Source organism: Trachymyrmex cornetzi, unplaced genomic scaffold (assembly GCF_001594075.2).
Source record: "Trachymyrmex cornetzi isolate Tcor2-1 unplaced genomic scaffold, Tcor1.1 scaffold88, whole genome shotgun sequence".
Lineage (NCBI taxonomy): Eukaryota > Metazoa > Arthropoda > Insecta > Hymenoptera > Formicidae > Trachymyrmex > Trachymyrmex cornetzi.
The window spans coordinates 842409-867812 of record NW_017300223.1 but is presented as its reverse complement, the minus strand read 5'-3'; the positions used below and the strand labels follow the sequence as shown (position 1 = coordinate 867812).

Genomic DNA, 25404 nt, shown 5'->3' with positions numbered 1-25404 from the left:
ATAGTCTAGGTCTAGGGGATAATTGCGTCCGACGCGATGACTTCAAATGAGACATCCTGTACTAGAATTATAAAGTAGAGGAGATCGGAGGCCCCGTAAATAAAAAATGTATTACTTTATACCTTGTTATTAGATAAATAATAATTTATTTATTTTCTAATCCGAATCGTTATCCAAATTGCAGTTATAACAAACGTAATACAATAAGTTATTCTTTATGCATTTAGCATGTGCCCACATGTTCACAAAATTATCTTTTTCATTATTCTTAATGTTTTCATATTATTATTACTACTTCTATTACACTTAAAAGTAATTTTATAAATGAAAGAAGAATGTATAAACATATATGGACATATTTCATATATAATTATATATGTTTAGGAATACTTACACATGTTTATGTATAAATGTTTATAAACGTATGTAATTTATCATATTATGTATGTTTATACATATTTATACATATTCATGCATGAAAAATTTCTTATACGTATAATTTAACTATTATTGCATATTTTTATTATTAAAATTCATTAAAACAATAAAAATTATTCCATTATAGGTGCATTTAAAATAAAAAAGAATACTCTCTAAATTCTTTTGAGTGAAATCTCAAAGAGAGTGAAAATACAGCTATTTATGGAACAGATCTCGTGAGATTACCCTGGTAAAAAAAGTTGATAGAGAACGATAGGATTTTTATCAATTTGTATCGTTTTCTATAAGTTTATATCATTTTCTATGATTGACCTCACGAGCACGATTGATCAGATATGAATCCTTTCATATTTTATCGGATTTTATAAGATTTGTACAAGGTTCCGATAAGATCTGATTCAAATTAGTGAACTTACGAATCAAATTTCATATTCAAAATGATAGGACTTTTCTATCATTTTCTATCAATGTTTTTTCCAGAGCGTAGCGAATGACAGATTTCCTAACCTAACAAACTTCAACGATTAAGATTTCGATTCGCAATGCAGAACAATGCTTCTTTTGCTAAATTCGTAACTTCTACAACAAACGCGTCCGTCTCAAGATATCACAACAGACTGAGCGGTAGTTGCTGCTGCGTGCTCAGACACGTTTACGCGTATCTCGCGCGATTTATTTGTAACACCTCGATTATTCTACTTACCCCTATAGTCTACTGACCCCAGTCTCCCCTATATTTGAATAATACTGACAGATAATACTGACGTTATTTAAAATAGATATATTGTTTATTTATTCAAATTCACATTATTTAGATGTATATATTGTAAGAAGCATATTGGACTATGTACGCGAAAGCGACACGGAATATAATTGTCGGTATAATGGCGCTTCATCCAGTCTCCTATAGTTGCTAGTCGCGGGCGAACGGCAGCGCTGTGGTATTGATGCTGAGAGTGTCTCTCGGCGTATACTTTCTATTCCTTTTTTTATATACACGAGTGTTATTGTTCTCTGTATTGAGACTAATGAAAAATATATTTACTTTTTTCTACTGGATATAAAACTAAGTAAAAGGTGTCATTTTATCCTCACAAAAATCCCATCAATAATAAAATAGCATATGAACGCGTTGAAAGATTGTTTCAATTAGTTATTAATTTTGATGTTCAATTTTGCCAGGTTTCGTCCAGATGGATATATGTAGTCGCATTCCATGCACTAATCAACAAGATAATTTAAAGTTACATAAGTGTGAAAACAGCCGCACGCCGCTGTCCTCCGCACATGTGCGGGCGCGGGCCTTCATTGTTTTCCTGTTGCGTGTTCTCAACGGTCACTCTCGACAAATTTTTTACGATTTAGCACATTTCTACATTTCACAATGGATAAATCTTCACATAGTTCGAGAAAGAGTAGAAGATCGTCTTGCAGCTTTAGAGGAGAAAATGTCACGCTTGATTGAGACGCTGTCGCGTAGAGAGGTTTGTGTGTCTCGTCCCTTCTCGTCCTCTACGTCGGCATCCTCTTCTCACATCGAAAAAATTTGGAACATATTGTTAGTACATTATTAAGAAATAATTATTATATTATATTGACTTAATTTTTAATGCACGTTTAAAAATTCTCTTTCATAAAGGCGTCTACAATACACGGAGTAAGAAGTAAGAGTAAAAAATTGACCAATCACAGTCGAATGTGAGAAGAATAATCGACTGTGATTGGTCAATTTCTTACTCTTATTTCTTACTCCGTGTATTGTAGACGACGCCTAAAGGTACGCTACAACAGAAAGAATCAAGTGACGAAATCAAGAGGGATTGTACTTCTTGGTTTGTACTACCTTATGTTCCAAAAATTTCAGACGAATTTAAAAGAATTAGTAAAACCTTTAATACTAAATTAGCTTTTACTAGCTTAAATAAATTAAATAGTTTGATCAAGGGACATAAAGACATTCTCCCAAGAGAAACAAGAAAAAATGTGGTTTATAAAATTTCATGTAAATCTTGCGATGCCTCTTACGTCGGACACTCTAAAAGAAAACTAAAAACTAGACTGAGCACCGCAATCATATTAACCGGAATAGTAACAACCAATCAGTGATCACAGAATATCGTATTGAAATTTTTGATCATGACTTCGATTGGGAGAATGTCGCGATTTTAGATGAAGAGCGTTTTCTGAATAAACGTTTAATATCTGAAAGCCTTCATATATTAATGCAACAAAATAGTCTGAATTTACGCTCAGATACAGAAGGTGTACATCATACTTACATTCAATTATTAAAAGACATCAAATAGTTATATATTTTCGGTTATACAAAAATTTTTGTTTATATATCGACATTATCTTTTTCTTTTTATTTTCGTGATTTGACCTGACATGTCTTTCCGATTATAAGTGTATTAATCATGTTCCGTTCGAGCTGCGATCAACCTGCGTTTTTTAACTTGATACTTTTTAGTGAATATTAATTGTAATTAGTTGATCCAATGTTGAGACGAATTCTTTCTATGTCTTGGGGTGAGTCACCAGTTTTATTATTAATTTGAAACTTGTTCAATAGAAATATTTAAGATAATTTTAATGTTTCGAATAGATTATAACATCAAATCTACTAATCTGATGATGATTTTTTCTTTGACATGAAGGGATTGATATTTTAAATTTGTTTTGCTGAAGATTGTTCCAAAGTAAACTGAAACGTACTATTTTTGGAATAAAGAATCTATTTTTGGATTGAAGAATTAAGATTGCGTATTAATTACCACGCTGACTCTCATTCGTCCCGGTTTTGGAGTTTTTTGTTGTTGAGTTTGGGAGAGTCCGTAAAAAGATTACATTATTATTGTTTAAAATCAATTATTTCAAATTTTTGAAAATAATTTTTTAATATTATTAACCCTTACCATACCATATACAATTTGATGCCTCATCCATACCATCAAGGGTCTTAAAATTTATAATTACCGAAAGACTCAAAGAAACTTGCACAAACAGGAATCGCTCGGTCACTAGTTACCCATATTAGTACGGTAAGGGTTAATTGTAGTTTAGTGATTATAAAATTAATTAATACAATTGAAACACGTCTTAGATCTTATTTGTATTTGTTCGGAGGCTGATATGTATGAGTAGGTCGTAATATGATAACGTAAAAGGAACTTTGAAAATACAATTTAGAAATAAACAGAATGCAATTGCAATAAAATTCGAGCAATTTTTTTTTAATCCCAACATTATTTTTAAATAATGTTTTATGACTTAAAAAAATTATCAAACGCAAGTAATATATACTTGGCGCTTATTTTAGTAGAAAACATTCTGTCTGTTTTATGACTTAAAAAAATTATCAAACGCAAGTAATATATACTTGGCGCTTATTTTAGTAGTAAACATTCTGTCTGTAGTTTAGTCGGATATACTGAAATCTAGAATAAAATTTTTTCGGTGATGAAATTTTTAAGGGTTGTGTGTTAAAGGTAGTAATATACTTATAATAGTATTGAAAGCATTTCAATTAACCATGTACATAATACAAAGACATTAAGATGTTAATTAAATATTATTAAACCAACGCTAATAATAATACGCATTATATGATAATGTAGAATTATTGTGCTGTGAAACGGTAATCTCAAAGAAAATCGACAGATGATCTGGAAGATAATAACAATTTATTGCGTTACTTCTATCTAATTTTAATGATATTTAATGATATATCTTCACATATATTATACATATAGATATATATATATATATTTCACAATAATAATAATAATAATATTACCGAAAAAATTTTTTTTTGAGACTCAAACCAATATCTTCTAAAGATTTCTTAAAATGGCGGAAACGATAAACATCAAAAGTGCTACAGAGGTTGCACGGTAACTGAAAAATTTTCTGACACGCGAGTGCAACACGCACATCACGCAGCACGCGCGCGAGCACGCTCCGCTCGAGACTGCGCATCGCCGACTCACGCAGGTGAATTGAAGAAGCGAGCGGAGAGTCTTTCACGGCGAGGATGGCGGCGGCTTATCTTGCCGATCGTATAAATTGCCGCATTCCGATAGAAATCGGGCGGTTTGGCCCGATTATTTCGCTCTTTCTTTTTCTTTTTCTCTTTCTCTTTCTCTTTCCTTTCCTCTGTTATCTCGCGTATCGCGGCTCGCCTTCGCCCTGGATCGCGAAATGCAAATTGGCCAATTACGAGCGCAACGTGTACATCGTCGACACTGTGCGTGGTGGTTTAGCTCACTTTTTGGATTTCTTAATTTACTGACCGAAACGCGCGCATAACTCTCAAAGAGTTATACGCAGAAAAGTAACGGGTAAGAAAGAGTACCTATACTTTAAACTACAAGAGATAACGCGCCTATAAAAATAATATAAAATATTATTTCTACTTACATCGTTATGGAGAACATATTTCTTGTTGCATTCTTTTATGAAATATGAATTGTGAATAAAATTTTTTGTACGTACATATTATATGTACATTTATGTAAAAAAATTTAATGTTTAACTTTTTATGTGCTACAAATTTTTCTTTAAAATTTGTGTTGTTTTGCCTGTAATGCAAAAGTTGTTTGAAATAATTCGTGAGCTTTAGAGATTTTAACAAATACGTTAATATTAAAAAAAAAATACATTACTTGGATAATACATGAATTTGCGTATCATATTGCTTGTTACAACCGACGGTTTATCGTAATTTGGACGCTTACTTTGTAATTACGCCGGTTGTTCGTAATTACACGATACAATGAGCAATTGCTGCAACATGCAGGAAGGTCATAAGCAAAGTGGCACAATTTCCGGCTTTACTGTGGCACATTTATCATTAATCCGGCGAGAAATACACTTTAAGGGATGCATTACACGTTTGGTGTGGAATCATAAATACTGATTGCTTGCACAGTTCACTGTAATTACGATACATCTGAGCCGATCTTCTTTCGAGGAAACGTAATTACATCGCGCACATGCTGCATCGACACGTAAGCTCTTGCTTAACGCTTTTTTTCTTATTTCTCTCGCGATGAAATCAATGCGATAATACGACAACATTGCGATCGATTCATCGATCCATCGATCCATATAACGCATTTGTTGTGTATTAACCAGATTATGTCGACTCATTAGTCGTTTTGTATATCACGTGTTAATTTAGTACTAAAATATCTAAATATTCAATTCGGCACATAATAATATAACATATTTATTATTTATTAATAAATGCAATAGTTCTATCTGATATAATTTTAGAGAATTAACAATAAACATTTTGGTGAAACGAAAAAAGATTATTAGATCTGCTTCTAGATGAATAAAAGTGTTTGTGTTTTCCGAGGATACCAATCCAATTTAAAATCGTGTAAAATAAAATTAGACAATAATATAAAATGTATTGTTATCTATTTTATTATTATTAATTTTATATATTAATTAATTGATAAATATATCGAATCGGAATTGGGACGAATATGCGATGATTGCGTTCGAGATCGATAGTTCATATAATTATACGAAAAGTTGTACACAGATTCTTGCACAGTTTAATATAATTGTATATTACGTATTTGTATATTATTTTAATTGTATATTATTTTTATTTTTATGTACAAAACTTACGTTTTCGTTTCTAAACATGTACAGTATGTTGGAATCCTTCGTAAACGATTATGTCGTTAATTACTCGAACAAACAAAATTATCTTATCTCGGCAATGACTGACCTTCGGTTTCGAAGGAAAAATGCGCGCCAAAAGCGGAGCATTAGCAAGGTACAGATGACACACAGGAAAATTTTACATTACGTAAAGTTATCACAACACAACGATTTTACGTTCAAAAAATGCAAAATAATCATGCATCGCATGTACAAACAAACAGTTTACATTTACGGGACAATTGGAAGAATAAAATTTTGTGTAAAGTACATACTTTTTTAAAAGAAGCAGAAGAATAGAGAAGAATGTTTTATTAAATTTTTAATGATCTCATACATTTCTAAGTACAAGTTTTCACGTAAATTGTAAAATATGTTGGTGATTCGACAATTCAATTCGTAACTGCAGATGATAATTTATAAATAATTTACATAATAAGAGTAATGCAAATACGTTTAAATAAGTGATATTTATAAATGGATATTTACAAATGGAAAATGTTCAGGAAAATAATAGACATTTAGATAGAGAAAATTATTAGCGGTAGTTATAGCGAGCCTTGAAATGTTAAAAATATAGGTGCTTTATCATAATTATTAAACAGCATTATAGATTATGCAGTGAACAATATGTATTTTTTTTCAAAATACACAGATATGATAATATAAAGGATAAATGCATGAGGAAATTGCTATAAAAATACAAGGTGTTTATAAGAAAAACAATTTATTCGATCAATATTTTCTTTAGCAATAATAAACATATTTTTGGTTTTACCGATTAACATGAATCGCTCGCTCATGCTCGCAAATCTCTTATCATTATTGCTCTCTTACACACACACACACACACACACACACACACACTCATTCACTTGTATACGCGCTTATTTTTCTTTTCACGGTCGATGGACATGCACACAAATATCTTGAAAGGTACCTATTTACTGATTTATCGATCGCAATCTTTTTCTACACATACGTTTATATAATCATAATATATATAGCACAAAATTGCTTAACGCACGAGCCTCGTGTCAGACGTGTCGCGCTAATAGTATTCGCTAATTAATTAATTTACCCGTTTTAATTAATCAATTAAACCGGGAGAACGGTGCCTCTGCGCGATCATATTCGTCATTCGTCATCTTCGTCGCGGGACTTTCATCACTAGCGAATTAATGAAACGTCATTGTCGGACAATTAGTCTAAACTAGTCTTAATCGTCGCACATAATTAATCAACTAGTTAATCATAATGGTATGTTACAATCTGTACGTACGTACGAAGAACCGGGATCTCTGGTAAGCCTCGAGTTTCCGCGAGTTATCTCGTCGTCCTCGTCCGATAACTCGTTTAATTTGTATTTTATTTAAATTCTGAAGAAAAAAGAGAAAACCCGATTGTGCGCTACCAACCGATCAGGTCCAACTTATGCTATCTTTGGTCCTCTAGCCGCTATGATTCGTTGCCAGATATGCGAATTTCATTTGCATCGTCGCTTTTCGCGATCTCTTGTGCTTACGTTCACGCGAGGACGGATAATAACTTCGAAGATTTTGAAAAATTGAATATTCCTACGACAGGAGAAATATATCGTATTTACATAAAGCTTTCGCGAGTGCTTAAAAGCTATTATATTTCAAAATTTTATACGCGAGTCTGCGATCGTGTACATTGTAACATTAATTGTTTCTTTTTTTCTGTGTAGATAAAGTACAGCGTGCTTATCACTTAAGTTACACATTTCGCTTTCCTTTACGTATACAAAAATAATCACTTCCATTCACGTTTTTCTTTCACAGCAATAACTTCCCGCGGGAAGCGTATCTTAATTAATGACGTATAAAATCGACGTCAATATTGTACCGATAATTATAAAAATGTATGCTAAAGAGCGAGGATACAAATTAGAATCGCAAATAAACAAATAGAAGAATTAAAAAATATTAATCAAATGAGAGATCATGAAATGATCAAAATTGATCTCGTTAAATAGATGACGTTTCTCGATATAGTATCATTTTTAAAAACGGATGACTTTGGCTTCGATAGACTATGATATGTGATAGAAAATAGTATTTAGCTCATAGCTCTCGATTTATACATTTTTATTCTGTCATATTTAGATTTGTTAGATATCAATGTAAAACTGAAATAACACATATAAAAAATAGCTTCTCGATTATTCCAAGCGACAAATTAATTTTTACATCAATTACATGACTTTATTGATTATGCGCAGTCTTAATAATTTATCAACCAAGATGCTTACTTAAAATTTACAAGAAATGTTACATTCTTCAACGGTTATATTAAAACTAATAATATATAATTAAAGGAACGTATTAAAAATAATTTTGATATCTGCATCGAGGTGTTATGAAGCTTAAATGTACGTTAAACACACACATATTGTTTATGTATTTAGAGGTGGAGATGCACTTTTTTAATAGTAAGAGTGCAGTGATATTTCATGAATATGAATCGGATATACGACGATACTAAAGAAAGGCACGTTCAGGCACTTTGTTTTACTAGCAACCTCAGGTCAATCAAATCGAATTACATACATTTATTGCGAGGACAATTAGTAGTCCGAATTAAAATAAAAATTTTCTAATTTAGTTTCCGCGCTTGCTGTAAGCATCAAAACATCAATAATAATAATTGTAAAAGTAGAAATTTATTTACGAATACATGCAATATTCTGCATACGCGCCTAAAGAAATATATGTATATTTATATATATGTACAGTGTTCACCGTTCAATTTTGCAGATGCCATTACAATTATCATTTTTAACGACAGTTTTATATTGAAGGTTTAATTATTATTATATTGGTATTAATATACTCTAACTTGAGTAATATATTAGTGAAAGCGCGAACCTCAAAAAATATTTAAAAAATTAAAAGAGAGTTAGAAACTTGAATCTTCTTGATTGCACTAGTTTACAGCAAAAAATTACTTTGGACCATATTACGTGTTTCTTATAGATTTTTGGATGCTGAGAACAATGCCGCAAGCGAAAAAATTCTAGCACGTCGGATTTCCAAGATAATTGAAGTTTAATACTTCAAAAATAGCTTTTTTTGCGATATTTCACATTTTTTAATAAAGAAGGTTAACGTTATCTTGAAATTTCGATCAGGAGTCATGAATGTATTGTGCATCCTCTATAAGATGCATTTTTTTTTTATTTTAATACCTTACTTTTTAGCCATGTTATGAACGATTAAAGATAGGAGCTATTTTGAATATGGTGACTTCGGCAGCGTCGTATGTGTATGCGGATTAATTTCTTAGGGTCACATTTTGATAACTGTACCCTGATACTTTTATATACACAGAATTATGAGACTAATCCACTGGTATAATAAAAATACACATCGTTGCTTAAAAAAAAAATGCAATTAGTAATATGCAACTACATATCTTTCATAAAATAATTTTTTCTCTCTCCCCTCTTTCTCCCCTCCCCTTTCTCTCTTTCTTCCCCCTCCTCTCTCTCTCTCTCTCTCTCTCTCTCTCTCTCTTTCTCTATGTGTGTATGTATGTGCGTTGTTGTTGTTTTAAAATGATTTTAGCGTTACCGAATGCGTATATGACATTGCGGTCCTCATATTCGAAATAGCTCTTATCTTTAAGCGTTCGTAACATGGCTAAAAAGTAAGGTATTGAAATAAAAAAAATGCATTTTATAGGGGATGAACAATACATTCATGACTCCTGATCGAAATTTCAAAATAACGTTAACCTTCTTTATTAAAAAGTGTCAAATGTCGCAAAAAAGCCCTTTTTGAAGTATTAAACCTCAATTATCTTCGAAATCTGACGTGCTAGAATTTTTTCGTTTGCGGCATCGTTTTCAGCATTTAAAAATCTATAAGAGACACGTAGTTCGGTTCAAAGTAATTAAAAAAAAAAATTTTTTGTAAACTAGTGTTATCAGTGCAGCATCTTACAATCAAGACAATTAGATTGATGTCTCAAAAAAATCTTATATTTGTGTGAACTTTAAACATTTTTAGATTCATTTGTCGTACTTAATTATATTTCGATCAGACAACGCGACGTAAAAAAGAAGAAAAAAGAAATGGACGAAGATATCAGAAATAATATATCAAAACTTATGTAATAATAAATTCTATTTACGTTAAAAATATATCGGATGATACAGAAATACCAAGGCACTGGATGCGTTTTAATGAAAAACAAAAAAGTCATTTGATTTATGTAAATACTAGGACTCAGACAAAAGATTCGAACATGTTGAATGTTCGATCTATTCGAATAGTTCGAAGTTGAAAAAAATGAGCATCTAATTTGAATATTTCGGACAGTTCGAACTTAAGCAGTGATTAGTATGAAATGTCAATTCGTTATGTCTGAAGTTCTGACGGTTCGGACAGTAAACAAATATAGTATGCCTTGGAAACAAAAGAGCAGTTCTTCACGAGACTGTAATATACAAACATTACAAAAATGTGAAAAAGAAAAAGTCACGTGTGGGAATATTAATATTAATATTTATTTTTGCAATTTCTTATAGTTTAATATTTTAAAGTGCACTTAAAAGCCGTTGTGCACAAGCCGACGTAAAGATTTACTCGTACAATTAGCATATTAGTTTATTAGAAATAATTTTTTTCGTTTTTTCGTTTTACACTCAAACGTCTTTTTTACATCTAAAAAAAATTTTTCGATTTTTTTCAATCCGTCACATTAGGAAAGTTATTACACATGTGTAACAACGTCACAATATATATAATTGAATGTGCATATTAAATTTAAATAAAATTTCTATATTTATTGATATCGTCCTATACAAATATCTTGAGCCATCCTAGACATATTCAGGTTGATTACGACTTGTGATGTCTGAGTTCGAAATGTAATAAATTTGAACTTTCAGCTCTGAAGTGGGTTAAAATAGTTCGAACATACATTCAGTCCGAACTATTTAACGTTCGAACTTGAGATTCGAACTGTTCGAACTGTCAAATCGTCTGATGTTTCCGAGCACTAGTAAATACTTTGCGTTCGATTACGTGCTTCACACTTTATAATAATTATACCGAGCCAAACAAATTAATCAATTTATAGTTTCTAATAATTATACCTTCGAAGAAAAGATATCGCGGTGTGGTGAATTGAACAGAAAATATTTACAATTCCATTTCTCACCTGAGCGTAAGAGAGATCGGCTCGCGAAGAGACAGCGAGCTTCGACGTTGGCTGACGATCCTTGAATTACATGGCGCCTCGAATCTGTATCGTGCAATCACGCGTGCAATCGCGGCTGTATGTATTTATCGTTTTTGAGATAAAAAAAGCCGATTTATGTTACTTTCATAATATGTCGATTTGTTTCGTTTTGTTCGAAATACACATACTATTTCGATGACTCGTGTTACACTTTCGTGGAGATATTCTGAGCATTCCGAAATCACTACCATCACTACAGCTGCGACCATTGGAGTATAACTTGCAGTTAAATCAGGCCGATAAAACAAAAGAAGTGATTCGATGCGAAAGTACACATCGTGTCTAATGTAATTTATATTCGCGTTCCAACCGACATGGATATACGACATAACAACGGTGCTGTATTAGCATGTTGCATACATATACACGCCATAGAGAGAATAAGTATAATCACTGATATGACAAATGCGAAGCGCTACATCTCGAAACGGTTCTCTTTGATACACGTGCATCACTACACGTCAGTCATTTATTTGTAAAATTAATTGAAAATGCACACGTGTCTTCACGTTGAAACGACAATTGTTAATGCGGACATGAGCCGTTTTCGATACTCAGTATTGATATATTATAACACCAATGTGCCAAACTAGATAGTCACGCAAATTGAAGACAAAAGCGTTATTTTTAATCTGTGAACATATCTCAGATTTCCGATGTTATATACAATTTTGATGAGAGTCAGAGAGACAACAAATTATCTTCGTTTATATAGAACGTACCGAGTTATAAAGAAAAGCACTGAGAGCCTTTCTTCTACTTCAATTTGCGAAGTTACATCTTTCCGAGATTTGATTTTACCTTACTGTATTCAATCTCGCACAGTAGTTAAACTATCTCACAATAATAGTATGTAAAAGACGCCGAATTCCTGCAGGTGTCGCTGTCTCAAAAATACATTTCGATACATTCAGATATACACACGCACATTTACGCGCAAGTGATATGTTTGTTACTCCGTCCAACCAACTCCGGAGTTTAAGTATCTACGAGATCTCGCTTCCAGCAGCCGATCTCGTAGACGATTCGCGATACTCGCAATATTGCCCTTCCCCAACCGATCATGGTAGCGTCGTGATCCAACGATACATACCGCTCGGTTATCCGGTTCGAGGGCCTGGTGCGCGTTCACGGACGAAGTGTCTGTCAAATGAACGAGTCTCAGCTACTGCCGGGAACGGATATCACGTGGTAACCCGCGGAGGATGCTGAATGCGGTGGTAACGGCGAGTGCGGATTGCCATTTGGCTGTTGATGCTGCTGTGGTGGTATCTGCAGAGAGCGATAATCGAGCGCCGGCGCCGCCGGATGTTGACCTTCCCGATGCCTACGTAGATCGACCTTCCTCTGGAACGCCTTGTCACAAAGCCCACATTGAAACGGCTTGTAGCCGGTGTGCTTACGCATGTGCGTGATCAGGTTGCTGCTCTGGGAGAATGCCTTGCCACACACGACGCACTTGTGTGGTTTCTCACCTGTAAAATAGAATTGTGAACAATTTATGGATCAGTATACATTGTTGCACTTTCCTTCGATTATAATTATTTTTTTATAAGATTTTCAAAAAATGTTCAAACGTATAATGTGGCGTAAGTCAAAGGTATATTTTTAAACTGCAGGTCTAAAGTATCAATTATTATCGCAGATTTTGCGTTGAGTTTCTGAAAAAGTTACAAAATTTCACACTCTTCCAAATACCATTTTAGCAAGTATAATTTTGTTAATTAAGGTATGGCCTAGTACCCAATGATTTACTCGTTGTTTGCAGGTAATTACACATTGAATTCAATATATAGGACTAGTATGTCATACAAGTTGTCTATGTGACTTGCTTGTATCAATTAATTGCTCAATGCATTCTGTTGTTATCATTAACGTCAAATGCAGACTGTTGTGATTGCGATCGAATATTTCATATACATATAAGTTACAGGGAATGGAAGTAACTCGTTACTTGTAACGAAGTTACAGTTACAAGTTTTTTTTTTCTAACTTTACTGCGTTACTTTCTTTTTTGGCAACTATAACGGTAACGTAGTTACGTTTTTTTGTAACGGTAACGAATTTTAACAGTAACTTTTATCCAATCGTTACTTTGCAAACGATTGGACACTGTTCGATTTGATACAAGCCACTCATTGGGCTTGAGACTAGAAAGTCCTTAGACATCCATCCGCTGTGATTGGTGGTAATCGATTTTTAAAAAGTAACGGAAAAGTAACGAAAAGTTACTTTCTCATGTAACGGTAACTGTAACAAGATACTTTTAAAAAGTAACTTTCCATTCCCTGTTAAGTTATTGCTTTCTATAACACTACCAAGTAATAGTTATTAATTCCGTAGATCATATGTTAAAAATGTAGTTTTCTCCTTTTTGAATCTAACAACTTACAGTTTCCAATTTTTAATTCAGCAAAACATTAAAAAAAAAGCCCAAAGCTTATGTAAGCCATATTGAATACGGTTATCTTAATTAATATGTTAAAAAAAACATTTATATATATATATATATGTATAAACATGTCAAAAGTTTTTCTGAATCCTGCAACGTAATTGTCGTATGTCTAATTAAAAAATCATAAGAAATATTGAAAATCAATGAATTAAATATTAGCATCAATAAACTCGTGAATACGGTAGACACGATAAAGTTTGATCGACGACGATTAGCTACATTGTGAGATGTAAGGCGTGAGTTATAAATATACGCGTTGCAAATTCGATTATCGTGCGAGAAAGAGAACCGGTGAGCGATCTGAAATAATGAACCAAGGTTAACCAAACGCAACTGAATCAACTAATAAATCGTGGCGTCAACCGGCACTTGCGCGTCTGACAGCGATGACTAAAACCTTTGCTCGGTACTTCCAGAGACAACCGATTGTCCAAAGACAACGTTAGCTTAGTTCAGGTATGAAGTGCAATTAAAAACAATTATTTTACATGTAAAATAAGCAACCGAAGTGTGTCGTCACGTCCGCGACATTGTTATGATGATGGCTGACAAATAATCGATATGCTTGAAGCCGTGTTCGAGAAAAATTAGCAGAGAAATTGAAGGAGGTGTCGATAACCGTCAGACGTAATAAGTGAAAGAAGGATAATCGTACTTATTATACATCACGTATACGGAGTATTTTTTAAAATTACAGGAATATTATAGTATCCATCAGAAGTAAAAAAAAATGTCTAATTAAAATCAAGAAATTAATCCGTATGACTTTTTTCACAAATTGACTTTTTCAATTATTTTACATATAGGATGAGCTTATAAAAAAAAGTATACTTAGATTTTTTTTATGTCAGAAATACTTTACCCTGATAATATTTTGGTACAAATTGATTTATGTAAAAAGAAACATATTTTATAAAATGTAAGTAAATCACCTGTGCTAACAGATTGAAAATCGCTTCTATCTTTGACAAGGTTAATTTTTCGATCAGATAACTAAGTATTCTTTTCGTCTTGATAAATATACATCAGAAATTTTTTACTTTTTGTAACTCCCTGTATACTCCCTGTATACGAAATTTGTCAATTTTTATAAATTAAGCACAGAAACCGCGTTTCGGAAATTTTCGATAATAAAATATCATAGTAATAAAACTAACTCGTGAAACTATAAATTTCATCGTAATTCTCCAGCAAATGCGGTTTCATCGAAAACAGAAAGTGTCACGACGGACATCATTTATTAGCGTCAGTCGCATAATCTCGCACGCATCTTGCAATTGCTCTCGTGATATCGTTACACGAAAGAAAAAAATCAACAGCTTCTGCGTTAATCGCTCTCGCGAATCTTGACATTCAAGTACGAACGTCCCGCACGCAGATCGCAGCCTCGTGGTAGATAATAATAATAAAGAAGAAAGAAAAAAAAGAGGGTACTTGTAAATTCTTGTCACGGCCTTCTAAAAGTCCACTGTCGCTCGTCTAACGACGATCGACCGGCGGTGATAATACCGAGCAAACACCTGTACCCGCGGAGACGATTCCCTCCTCTTTCGCTCGAAATTCCGAGCAAACAATTTTATGATTGTAAAGCGATGATAAAAGTGAACGGACGCCTCCGAATGTTGTAATACGACGGAAGGCGTCGTCGTTAAGATTCTATCGAAAAGAAATTAATTCCGCGAGCGGACGTTGCGCAAGCGGTATTTCCCTCTCTCTTTCTCTTTCTCTTTCAAACATACAGTGGACAAACAGTGGAGAAAATTCACGAATATCCTGAAGGGGAAAAAAACGACTCTGTGGAAAAAGTAAAGACTGTATGTCATCATGCGAAGCGCGGCGAGTAATCGCAAGATACTTAATGTTCGCATCAGAAGATAGGATCGCGGTGATGAAAACGTTTCAATTTACGTTTACTCGATCTTACATTCTTTAATTTGCAATATCACGGCAAAATATAGATGTTGGAAAAAGTGTTCGTAAATTAATTATATATTCCAAATCGCTCAATATGTGAAAGAATTTCTTTCAAAATTGATTTCTCGTATCTCACACGTGCGCTCGGAATAAAGGAATTAGTTTCTTTTCTTCTGACTCATCTCTCTCATTGGGCGCATGTTTTTTCCTTTAAATTAAATTTATTGACGTTTCGATATATTATTGTTGGAATTATCGCCCGCAACATGGGCGTAGTGCATGACAATGTCGCTTTGTCGGAAAGCAGACACACTCCGTTTCTTACCATCCTTCACGACTATATAAAGGAAAATACAATTATCATAATTGTACCACCTACGATTCAATTTTATATCATACTGCTTGACGCACAGAAAAGCGCTATCATATGCCGCTAATATCTCAAGACAATTTATGAGCTTAGAGCAAATACATCGATTTCACTTCGTATATTTTGCAATATACTTCTATTTCCCGTACGTTTGTATTAATAATGAACAAGATAATTGTGTAAAGCAAACAAATTGTGAATAATTTAGCTAAACTAACATCAGAAGAAACAATATTATGATAATTAAAGTGTAATGTGATGTATTGAATTCATAACACGAATTATACGTTTCAACGTGTATCTCTTGTGTTTTGAAGACTGACGCTCGTGAATAATAAAAAAAATTTTGGATTATAGCTGTGTCGCAAAACACAGACGACGATTTTTCTTATTTTAAAATAATTGTGATAACAATTTCTATATAATTAAAATAAAAAATATATAATTAAATTAATTTATTTTACTTTAAAATAATTAAAATTATTTTAAAGTAAAAAATAACTGAAGCAATATGCGGGATTGACAAGGAACTTTGTGCGAATGCGCCGCTAAAATCAATACTGTGAAAATTACTCGTCGATAACGCAATGTACCTGCGACTTTGTTTGGTAATTTTATTTACGATACATGTCTGTTGAATGTATCGCACTGATACATGCCGCATATTTATTACTAAGCTCGTTATACAACTAATGGGATGGTAAAAATTGCGCGTGCAAACTTGCAAACGTGCTTAATTATAGCATTCACTTTGAGCAAGCAAATGCGACCGATTGTTATTTTCCACGATTATTTTACGTTTCGTTTTTCCGAACGGCATGTGCGCAACATTGTTGACACAATGTAATAAACATCTTTCTACCGTTTTTTGTCTGGCGACGAAAACTATGTCTTCGTGTTAAATAACGAGTGGGATAAAATATTGCAAGAAATACGATTGTACTTTTAGGAATGATATGCGTTATATCACGGAAGTTAAAAAGCACGAACGCGAATGTCGTTTCTATGCACAAAGCTTTATTGGAAAACTTATGAGGAATTTGCGTTCAGGGCTTTCATAGTCTCGTGGCGGCCTTGAAGGCACGACGGGGTGAACACTTTGCGGAATTAGAGCTAACGAAACTCAATAAGAAAACGTCATTAGGACACGAAATTGTCCATGTTTAAAACATAAAACAATCGTATTTGCGAACTAATATTTAATTAGCTCGAGAAGAAGAGAGACGGCAGGAGGAGAGATATAATATTCTCGTATCGAAGCGGCGATTAAATCACATTTGCTACGTCTATTTGCCTTTCAAGACTAACATAACGAGGTAAGGAGGGAGAGCGACTCCGGGGGTTGAGGAGAAAGGGGAGAAAAGTGTGACAGGGCGATGTTTGCCCTAGACTTTTTAATTTCTCCGGGACGAGGGTGGGTATCGCCGTCATCTCTCGCGCACGGACACACGAAGAAACGAGAAGGTACGATTCGCGGGCTGCCCGACAATATTTATCGAGAGTGTCAGCGACCCATACAACGTGCGTATACACCTCGTCCTATACGTACTATGTCTATCGATCCATCTCGCGACTCTCATTACCGGCCCCTTACCGGCCGACTTAAATATTTACCGGCTGAAACGTTTGCTTCGCGGCCGATTATAATGATAGGAGCGAATAGCGCGCTTCTCCCTTTCTCTCCCTCTCCCTCTCCCCCCCCCCTCTCTCTCTCTCTCTCTCTCTTTGTATGTGCGGGACGCGGAGCGAGTCCTCTTAATTATGCAGGTCCGTCTCTTTTAACGAACGTGATGTAATGGCGGCGATATTGACTGCGATGACGGAGAGAAAGAGAGAAAGGGAAGGGAGAGGAAGCATCGATTTCGTGCGGATTTTTCGCGCTAGGGAAACGAAGCTCGTTAAAAGATCTTCAACGTCACGCGATAGCAGTTTTGGGAAAAGTGCCAAATCCTTGCAATGTCCGAACTTAAATTATAGAGAACCGATATTTCACTGAGAAGACAATTCCCCAGCAAACATCAACTAATAATCTAATTGTTAATCATAATTTTTCACTCAACGATATTTGTATTCTCTAATTTCTTTCGAGTGGAATCTCACTTTGAAGAGTGATCCGGTCTTAAAAAAAGAGTAGCTCAATTTTCCATCTTTAAGAGTGAGATTTTATTCTTAAGAGTGAAATTCATTGTAAAAGTTTTAGAGAGTAATATGACACACGAAATAATAACTAGCAGTTATACTTGCCGAGTCCTTATATCCTCAATACTTATTATCATTTAGACACACGGTGATCAACGAATTTCGTCGTTGCACAATGCAACAAATGTATAATAAAATAACATGAGTGATGACAAGAAATTGCGTTTCGTGAAAGCCCACCAAACGCCCCTTTCTTTGTTTTCCCGCCCCGTTTGGGGTTCAATGACGCACTGGGAAATCATAGCGTTTGCCGGCGCACAATTTGCGGACAACGTAACATTTCGCTTGATACCCGCGCATTCGCCTCGATTACTCTTTCAGAGCGCTCGTGACGGTTATTTCAGCGAACGACGAGGTAGATACGCCGTACGATCAGCGCGCATTATCCGCGGATGCTTGCATAGGCGAAAGTTCACAGTCGCGGAAACATGCAGCCGGCGCGGCGGGATGATCGTCGTAGCCGACCGTATTTTTTCCCGCCAATTGCTGCCTGGCATGCGGAAAAAAGTTGTCCTCCATCGGCGACGATCGCCGGAAGCGATCATCACCCCGACTTACTCTCGTATAAGCACTCTCTCTTCTTTTCTTTCCCCTTTCGACCGGCGGCAACGGGGTGAACGGGGATATCCTATCGATCCGCTCGGAAAAGTCCGGTAGACGGATCAAAATTGCTGAGTAAGAGTGTGCCTCGATGATAACAAAAGTGCGCGCGAGAGACAGCGGAAATTTTTTCATCAATGACCGTCATCGCGGCCCCGATTATCGCGTCGAGAAAGGCGGGGGTGCATCCCCGCGCGATGAATTATTTTACCGCGATGCAACGCGAAAGGGGTACATTACGCAAATATCGAGGGAGTAACCACTTAATGTAATCGTGGGACAGAATCCTCGAAATCATTATAAAATTTATATAAAATCTGTATGTATAATCCGATAATTGCATATGCAACCACGAGAAATCATTGTATAACATTAAATAAAATCGTATATTTTATCAATTTACTTCATAGTGTAGTGAAAAAAATTATTTCTAATCAGATGAAATCGTGTAATCTGTGGGACAATATTTTAGCTAGTGGTTACCCCCTTGGCAAATATTTTATCATATCGCGAATGCTCGTCTCGAAGTGACGACGTCGCCGATTCGATCGCGTTGAACTCACCAATCAACCATGGCACGATGATACTTGATATCAATCGATAGCTACTTTTCATCACGTAAATAATTAATCAAAGAATATGTATGTACATAAATAATCGTTATTATTTGAACTTTTTTTGCAGCTATAAAAATACATTCGGAGAATATCAAATCATTGTAAATAACAGATGATACTCGTAGAAACATAGAAGATAATTACCGATCCATAGTTCTGTAAGCAAGGCATCAATTTCATTTCCTAGAATTAAGCGCTCGAGTGTTTCCAACGTTTCTTTTCTATTCAATTTCAAGGAAAAGACTAACAGGAAAGGCTAGAACGTTCAATCAAATAGTAGCCTTGCGGTAAATTGATAATTTCAAAGGGAGAGAAAGTAAAGATTTCGAGAACAAGCCGCTGAAGTTTAAAACCGACGGTATTATGCCTGTTTCCATCAATGTAGATTAACTTCAATCTCGGTTCAACTTACTCTTCGTCTTTTTCTAGTTCTTTAGATTAGAAAAAGACGAAGAGTAAGTTGAATCGAGATTAAAGTTAATCTACGTTGGTAGAAGTGGGCGTTAGAAAGACTTCAACTAAGTTTTAAATTTTCGATGCAATGAAGAACTTTATACGTTCGATACAATTCGTGTTTTCTTCATATTGTGTGCAAGGTATATGCTGCGTTTGAGACGCGAAGGAATCATGATAGGCAATCATCAATTATGCAAGAAATCAAATTGCAGTGGCGACATCGCTACCCTAACAAAGACGCCACCGCCATACGTCATACGACGATAGTGACAATGAGAAACCTGGCGCGTATCCCACGTCTGGGAATTATTTATACTTTCGTCGCGGAAAAACTTCCTCGAAACATTTCTGAATCTTTACTTTCCTTGAACGAAAAATATTACTGATGTACATACGTTAGAAAAGATAGTTGAAGCATTATACTTTGTAAAATTGAAACCGTATAGCGTATTTCCTAAGAACTTTTAACGCGTGAAATTTCGCGTTAAAATGCCTCTAAATCTTTATTTCTTAGAAAGATCCCATTATGACACGTGTCAGGTGAAGCGTAGCTCTTAGCAAAATGATTGAAGCTATAGAACGTTCTCTTAAAAAAAAAAAGTCTTTAATGGCTGGATATAATATTCTTTTGTGAGAAAGAGTGACAAAAATTTTCAATTTTGCAATCATCTACATTATTTTTCTTACGTTTGCTTTCAATTTTTGTCACCGTAGTTTTCACATAAAAATTTGTGCCCCAATCGATTTTACTTCGCTGATGATGTCACCCTGCACGAACTGTCACTAGCATTAGTATTGTTATGGATAGTATCAAATATTTTTCAACTGAGTCACTTTAAAATACAAGTTTTTGCCATAAATTTCAACCACAAATTGCGTATATAATAAACTTTAATAAGTTCATTATCACCCACAATTACATTTCAAGGAGTTCGATGACGTAGAAGCTTGCACAAGCTTTTCTGGAAATTGCTGCAAACATCGGTGATTCGTATATTGAAGGTATTTAAACGATAACAACATATTTAAGCACATTTACTTCCCACATATTCTACGTTATCTTCCTTCATTACCTATAATGCGAAAACATTTGTGTGTCGCTGATTACTTGCACTTTCATTTTAAGGTATTGACTAGCTTTAAAATACATATAACGATGTAAAAAACTGTGAGCAAGTGAAAAATATCATTGCCGTGTTATAAAATAAATTTTTTTTAATTATTAAAGTCACGAATAAAAGAAATACATTAAATTCTTCACAAATAAGAAATATATTAAATTTTAAAAAGATATATATGCAAAATATTTATATAAATTCGAGGAAAGAAATTTAAACAATATACTGCGTTTTAGAAGCTCGTCGTGAATTTATTTGATTAAATTTAAATTATTTATACATTCTGGATTTTGTTCTATATAAAACAAAACGTTCGTTTAATTGGATGATGGTTAATTTAATTAATCAAATTCTTTTACGTCGCTCTTTGAAGATATAATTAAGATACTTTAATAAATCCGGAGTATTCCTATATCGCGGTGCTGCGTTACGAGAGAGAATAAAATTGGTAGCGGAAAGTCGCTGCCTATGGGGAGAAGGGTCGATTAAATTCGCATTACGTTCACCCCTCGCGGAGAAACGTAGAGAGTACAAAGTGGCTAGAGCGAGTTCCTCGAGCATTCGAGGGTGCTATGCTCCCTTTCTCGGTAGTCCCTAACCCACGACGAGCGGCTTGTTCTCTTAGCCGCTAATTAGCACGGGACACGCACGCCCCACGACGACCCGTGTCGGGCACGTGGCGTGCCGGAAACTCGCTTTGCGCGACAAACAGACCGTTTCCCATCGTGCATGCGCTCCTTCCGGCCGTTTCCACGAGAAAACGTGGCCGAGGCAGCTGATTAAATCGCCATTAAAATATCTCCTTATCGCTCCCGATCGACGCTTCCCTCCATGTCCTGCTTTCGCCACGGGACCCGATCGCTTAAGAAAAACTCTCGGGTCCGCAATTTATATCGAGGGTGGGGGCTGGATCAGATCACGCGTTATTCGATACATGCGGGGATTCAATTTATCGCTTAATGTGTCAGCCAAAATGTTTTCGATTAATTGCTTTTTCATCGAAATAATTATCTTACTGGGACATCCATATTTAAAATTATGGCAACAACGAACATGGTGTTTGTTTTCGATTAATTATTTTTTCACCGAAACAATTATCTTACTGGGACATCCATATTTATATTTATGACAACGACAAACATGGCATATTTGAACATTTCATGTAATAAAAAGATTATTAATAATAATTTTACTTTTAATTTTTATGTATATCTTCCGAGAAAAACAAGAAATTTTTTAAGGAATTTTTAAAAATTATCACTTTATAAACTAAAATGCTCTGTCGCACACGTACGCGATTTGAAATATTAAAATATACCCTAAGATTTCTTATTTTCCTTTAGTAATTCTAGTAACGCTAGAACGGCAAATATAACACAAAACGCACATAAAGCAAAACAGAATACGCTGCATTTTTATGAATATTTTAAAGGGCTAGGTAATCATTTTAACAACAAATCTACGTATCTCCATAAAAAAATCATCATTAGGTTGCGGTGAGTAGTTATTTTCTTCTCTCGAGAAATTACCGATAATAGGCCGCAGTGAGTTGTAGAAAAATCATGCTGCGATTGTGTGGTCATTCGTTAGGTACACTCGGTGCGAGGGTATATACGATCATTTTTGATGTACGATGCAAATACGTTTCCCATCTGCAGATTATCTCTTTGTACGTAGCATCAAATCGCCTCTTGGAAGCTACCTTCAATATCGCGAATGATTCATCAAATATTAATCTTGGATCATTTTGTAAATTTACATCGCGTTCGAGGAACAAATTTCAAATTTCATTTCATGATACATTCTCTTTTTACTTTATTCCATATCACGAAACCGTAATATGACTTATACATATTTAACATTCTCATATTCGCTACAAAAATTTTTTAAAACGTATTCAAACGAAATATATATTATTATTAAAATATAAACAGAGAACAGGCTAATGAGAGTTTTTTCGCAGTAAGTCGTGCGAGCAAATGATTTATTAAATACGAAAAAATCAGACGTTTCGGCTTACATTCGAGCCATCCTCAGTGTATCTGATCCACATACAATCAAAATTCTTAACTGGTTAGATAGCAGAGTGCCCAGTCATTCCGCTTCATTCATAAAGACACCAGGTTAACAGATCAGGTGACCAAATAAATCGAAGATGAATTCTATATAAATAATCCAACCATTATTAAGGTATAAAGAAAGAATGAAAAATAAATGAAAACTTTAGAAAGATCACTCACCTATCAAACTGTGAACATAATAAATTAAAAATTAAATTAATTTCGCTGTATATCCGTATCCATAATTAATAACAACTTATGTGCGTCAACAAGACGACAGTTAGCAATCGAATGAGTAACTGTCAAAGATTTAACTTAAGTCGGTTTTCATGTAGCTATGAGCATAAACAATAAAAAACAAAGGCGATACATCCGAACATTACAAGCATAGAAATATGACCTAATGCAACATATCATTGAAATTAATGTAAATTGTCAAGAATTGAAATATGCGCGTGATGTAAAAATATTATTATTAAATGATTATAATTAACTGATTAATTTTTATAAACAAAATTTCAAAAATATATGTAGAAAAAATATTAAAAATTTTTACTTTATAAATTATTAAGAGAACTGTTCTCAAAATACCATAATTTTACGATAATCGTCATCGCTTCCAACACATTTTGCCATATGCAACAGATTAATTTTTACTTCGGACGAAAGAAAGAAAAATAACCGTCTGAAAGAGAATGTGCGTGACGAGACACGATTTCCATATGAAAGAGCCTGATGATCTGCCGATATATTTATTGCGGGTAATATGCGTGTTCGCGTTTGGGTCTCCCGCGACACATCAACCTCGAATGAATCAAATCCGGAGCTAATCTGATTGCATGCCAATCTATTTTTTTCTGGCTTTTATTGTAAAAGAGGGTAATTATCCTATCCACTGCTATCGAATGAAACAGCGAAGAGCGGTTTTGATGACAGACATTTTGCATATAAGCTAGATTTTAGCAAGTGATTTACCTTTTATCATTTGTCGTAGCGTTCCTGTATCGCAAATTAAATGACAATGCTGAAGTTTAACTACGCGCGACGCGCTGATAGCTTCTCTTCGCGAGAGGTATATAAATATTAGAAAAAAAAATATCAATTCAACTTCGGAATAAGTATCGTCTTTTTTTATTACAAAGAACATTTTTAAAAAGATCTTTGAAGATTCCGTTTAAGAGGTCTCTCGTTGAATATGGAAGGAACATGTCGAAAGATAGATTTATACATTGTCTCTCTTTTATTTCCCTTTTCTATCTAAAGTACGCGATGCCGCGATATCGATTCCTGGTATCGCGTATATGCCTCCTACGTGATTCTTTCATATGCGAAAAGGGTCAGTCGCGTAGAGACGTGGGTGCGACATTCGTGGAGACACCCTATTGAGGATGCGTCGCGGGTCGCACACATTTTAAACGTGTGTGCGTTGTTATAAAGGTGTGGTCGCGCGCAAGTCCGTCGTCCCTCCGTTTTTCGTCGCGCTTGATCGAACAGATGCGCGTTGCAATCACATTTACGCGATAACGCACATCAAGCAAATGCGACTTTTTGCAAGTGTCTCTGCAAATAGCATACGAGATGTATTACGCCTAATGGATCGAGTAGTATTAACAATGTTTTAAAATCTTAATTAATTTACAGCGCGCGAAAAAATTATTTCACAAGCGCTTTCATTCGTTGACATATTTATATGATCTTTTTGTATATCAATAATTGCATTATAATATACGTATTATTGATTTATAAGAAATCGTCATATCTCACAAATATATTAACGAATTCAATCCATCAAAATTCAGTCGACACTATTCCATGGAATTACTTTTTCAATTACTTTTTTTGCCGCTGTTTTTTATTAATCTGTCTTAAAATGTCGCTTTCGACAGACTAACACAAAGCCCTCGTGGAGATTAATAATTTCGCTTAAATACGTTTTGTATATAAAATCGGGATATCAACATTTTCAGCAAATCTCATTTGTTATTCACAAAAACTAAGGAAGAATAGAGGTACTTTCGGTTTTTTTTCGTTCCATATGACCTGCGCGACTTATGTCCGAACATATTTCGCTGATCACAGGACACCAATGTTCTGAATAATGTACAAAATGGTCTACCACGGTGGCAACAAGGCAGCCTTCATAAATAATTCGAAAACCACCCGCCGAGGACGCCGATCGCGCGTCTTTCGTTCCAAGTAACGCGCAGAATATTATGCATCTTTT

The 25404-nt window shown here is 34.5% G+C and overlaps 1 protein-coding gene across 1 annotated transcript in view; it reads right to left on the bottom strand.

Annotated features, from left to right (window-relative positions):
• Positions 1 to 11585: 11585 nt before the first annotated feature.
• LOC108769244 (zinc finger protein 628) overlaps positions 11586 to 25404 on the bottom strand; it is a 31305-nt gene continuing 17486 nt past the window's right edge. The window contains exon 6 of the mRNA XM_018520120.1: positions 11586 to 12866. Coding sequence (XP_018375622.1) covers positions 12553 to 12866 — 314 coding nt within the window. The 3' untranslated portion in view covers positions 11586 to 12552. The remainder of the gene's footprint in view (positions 12867 to 25404) is intronic.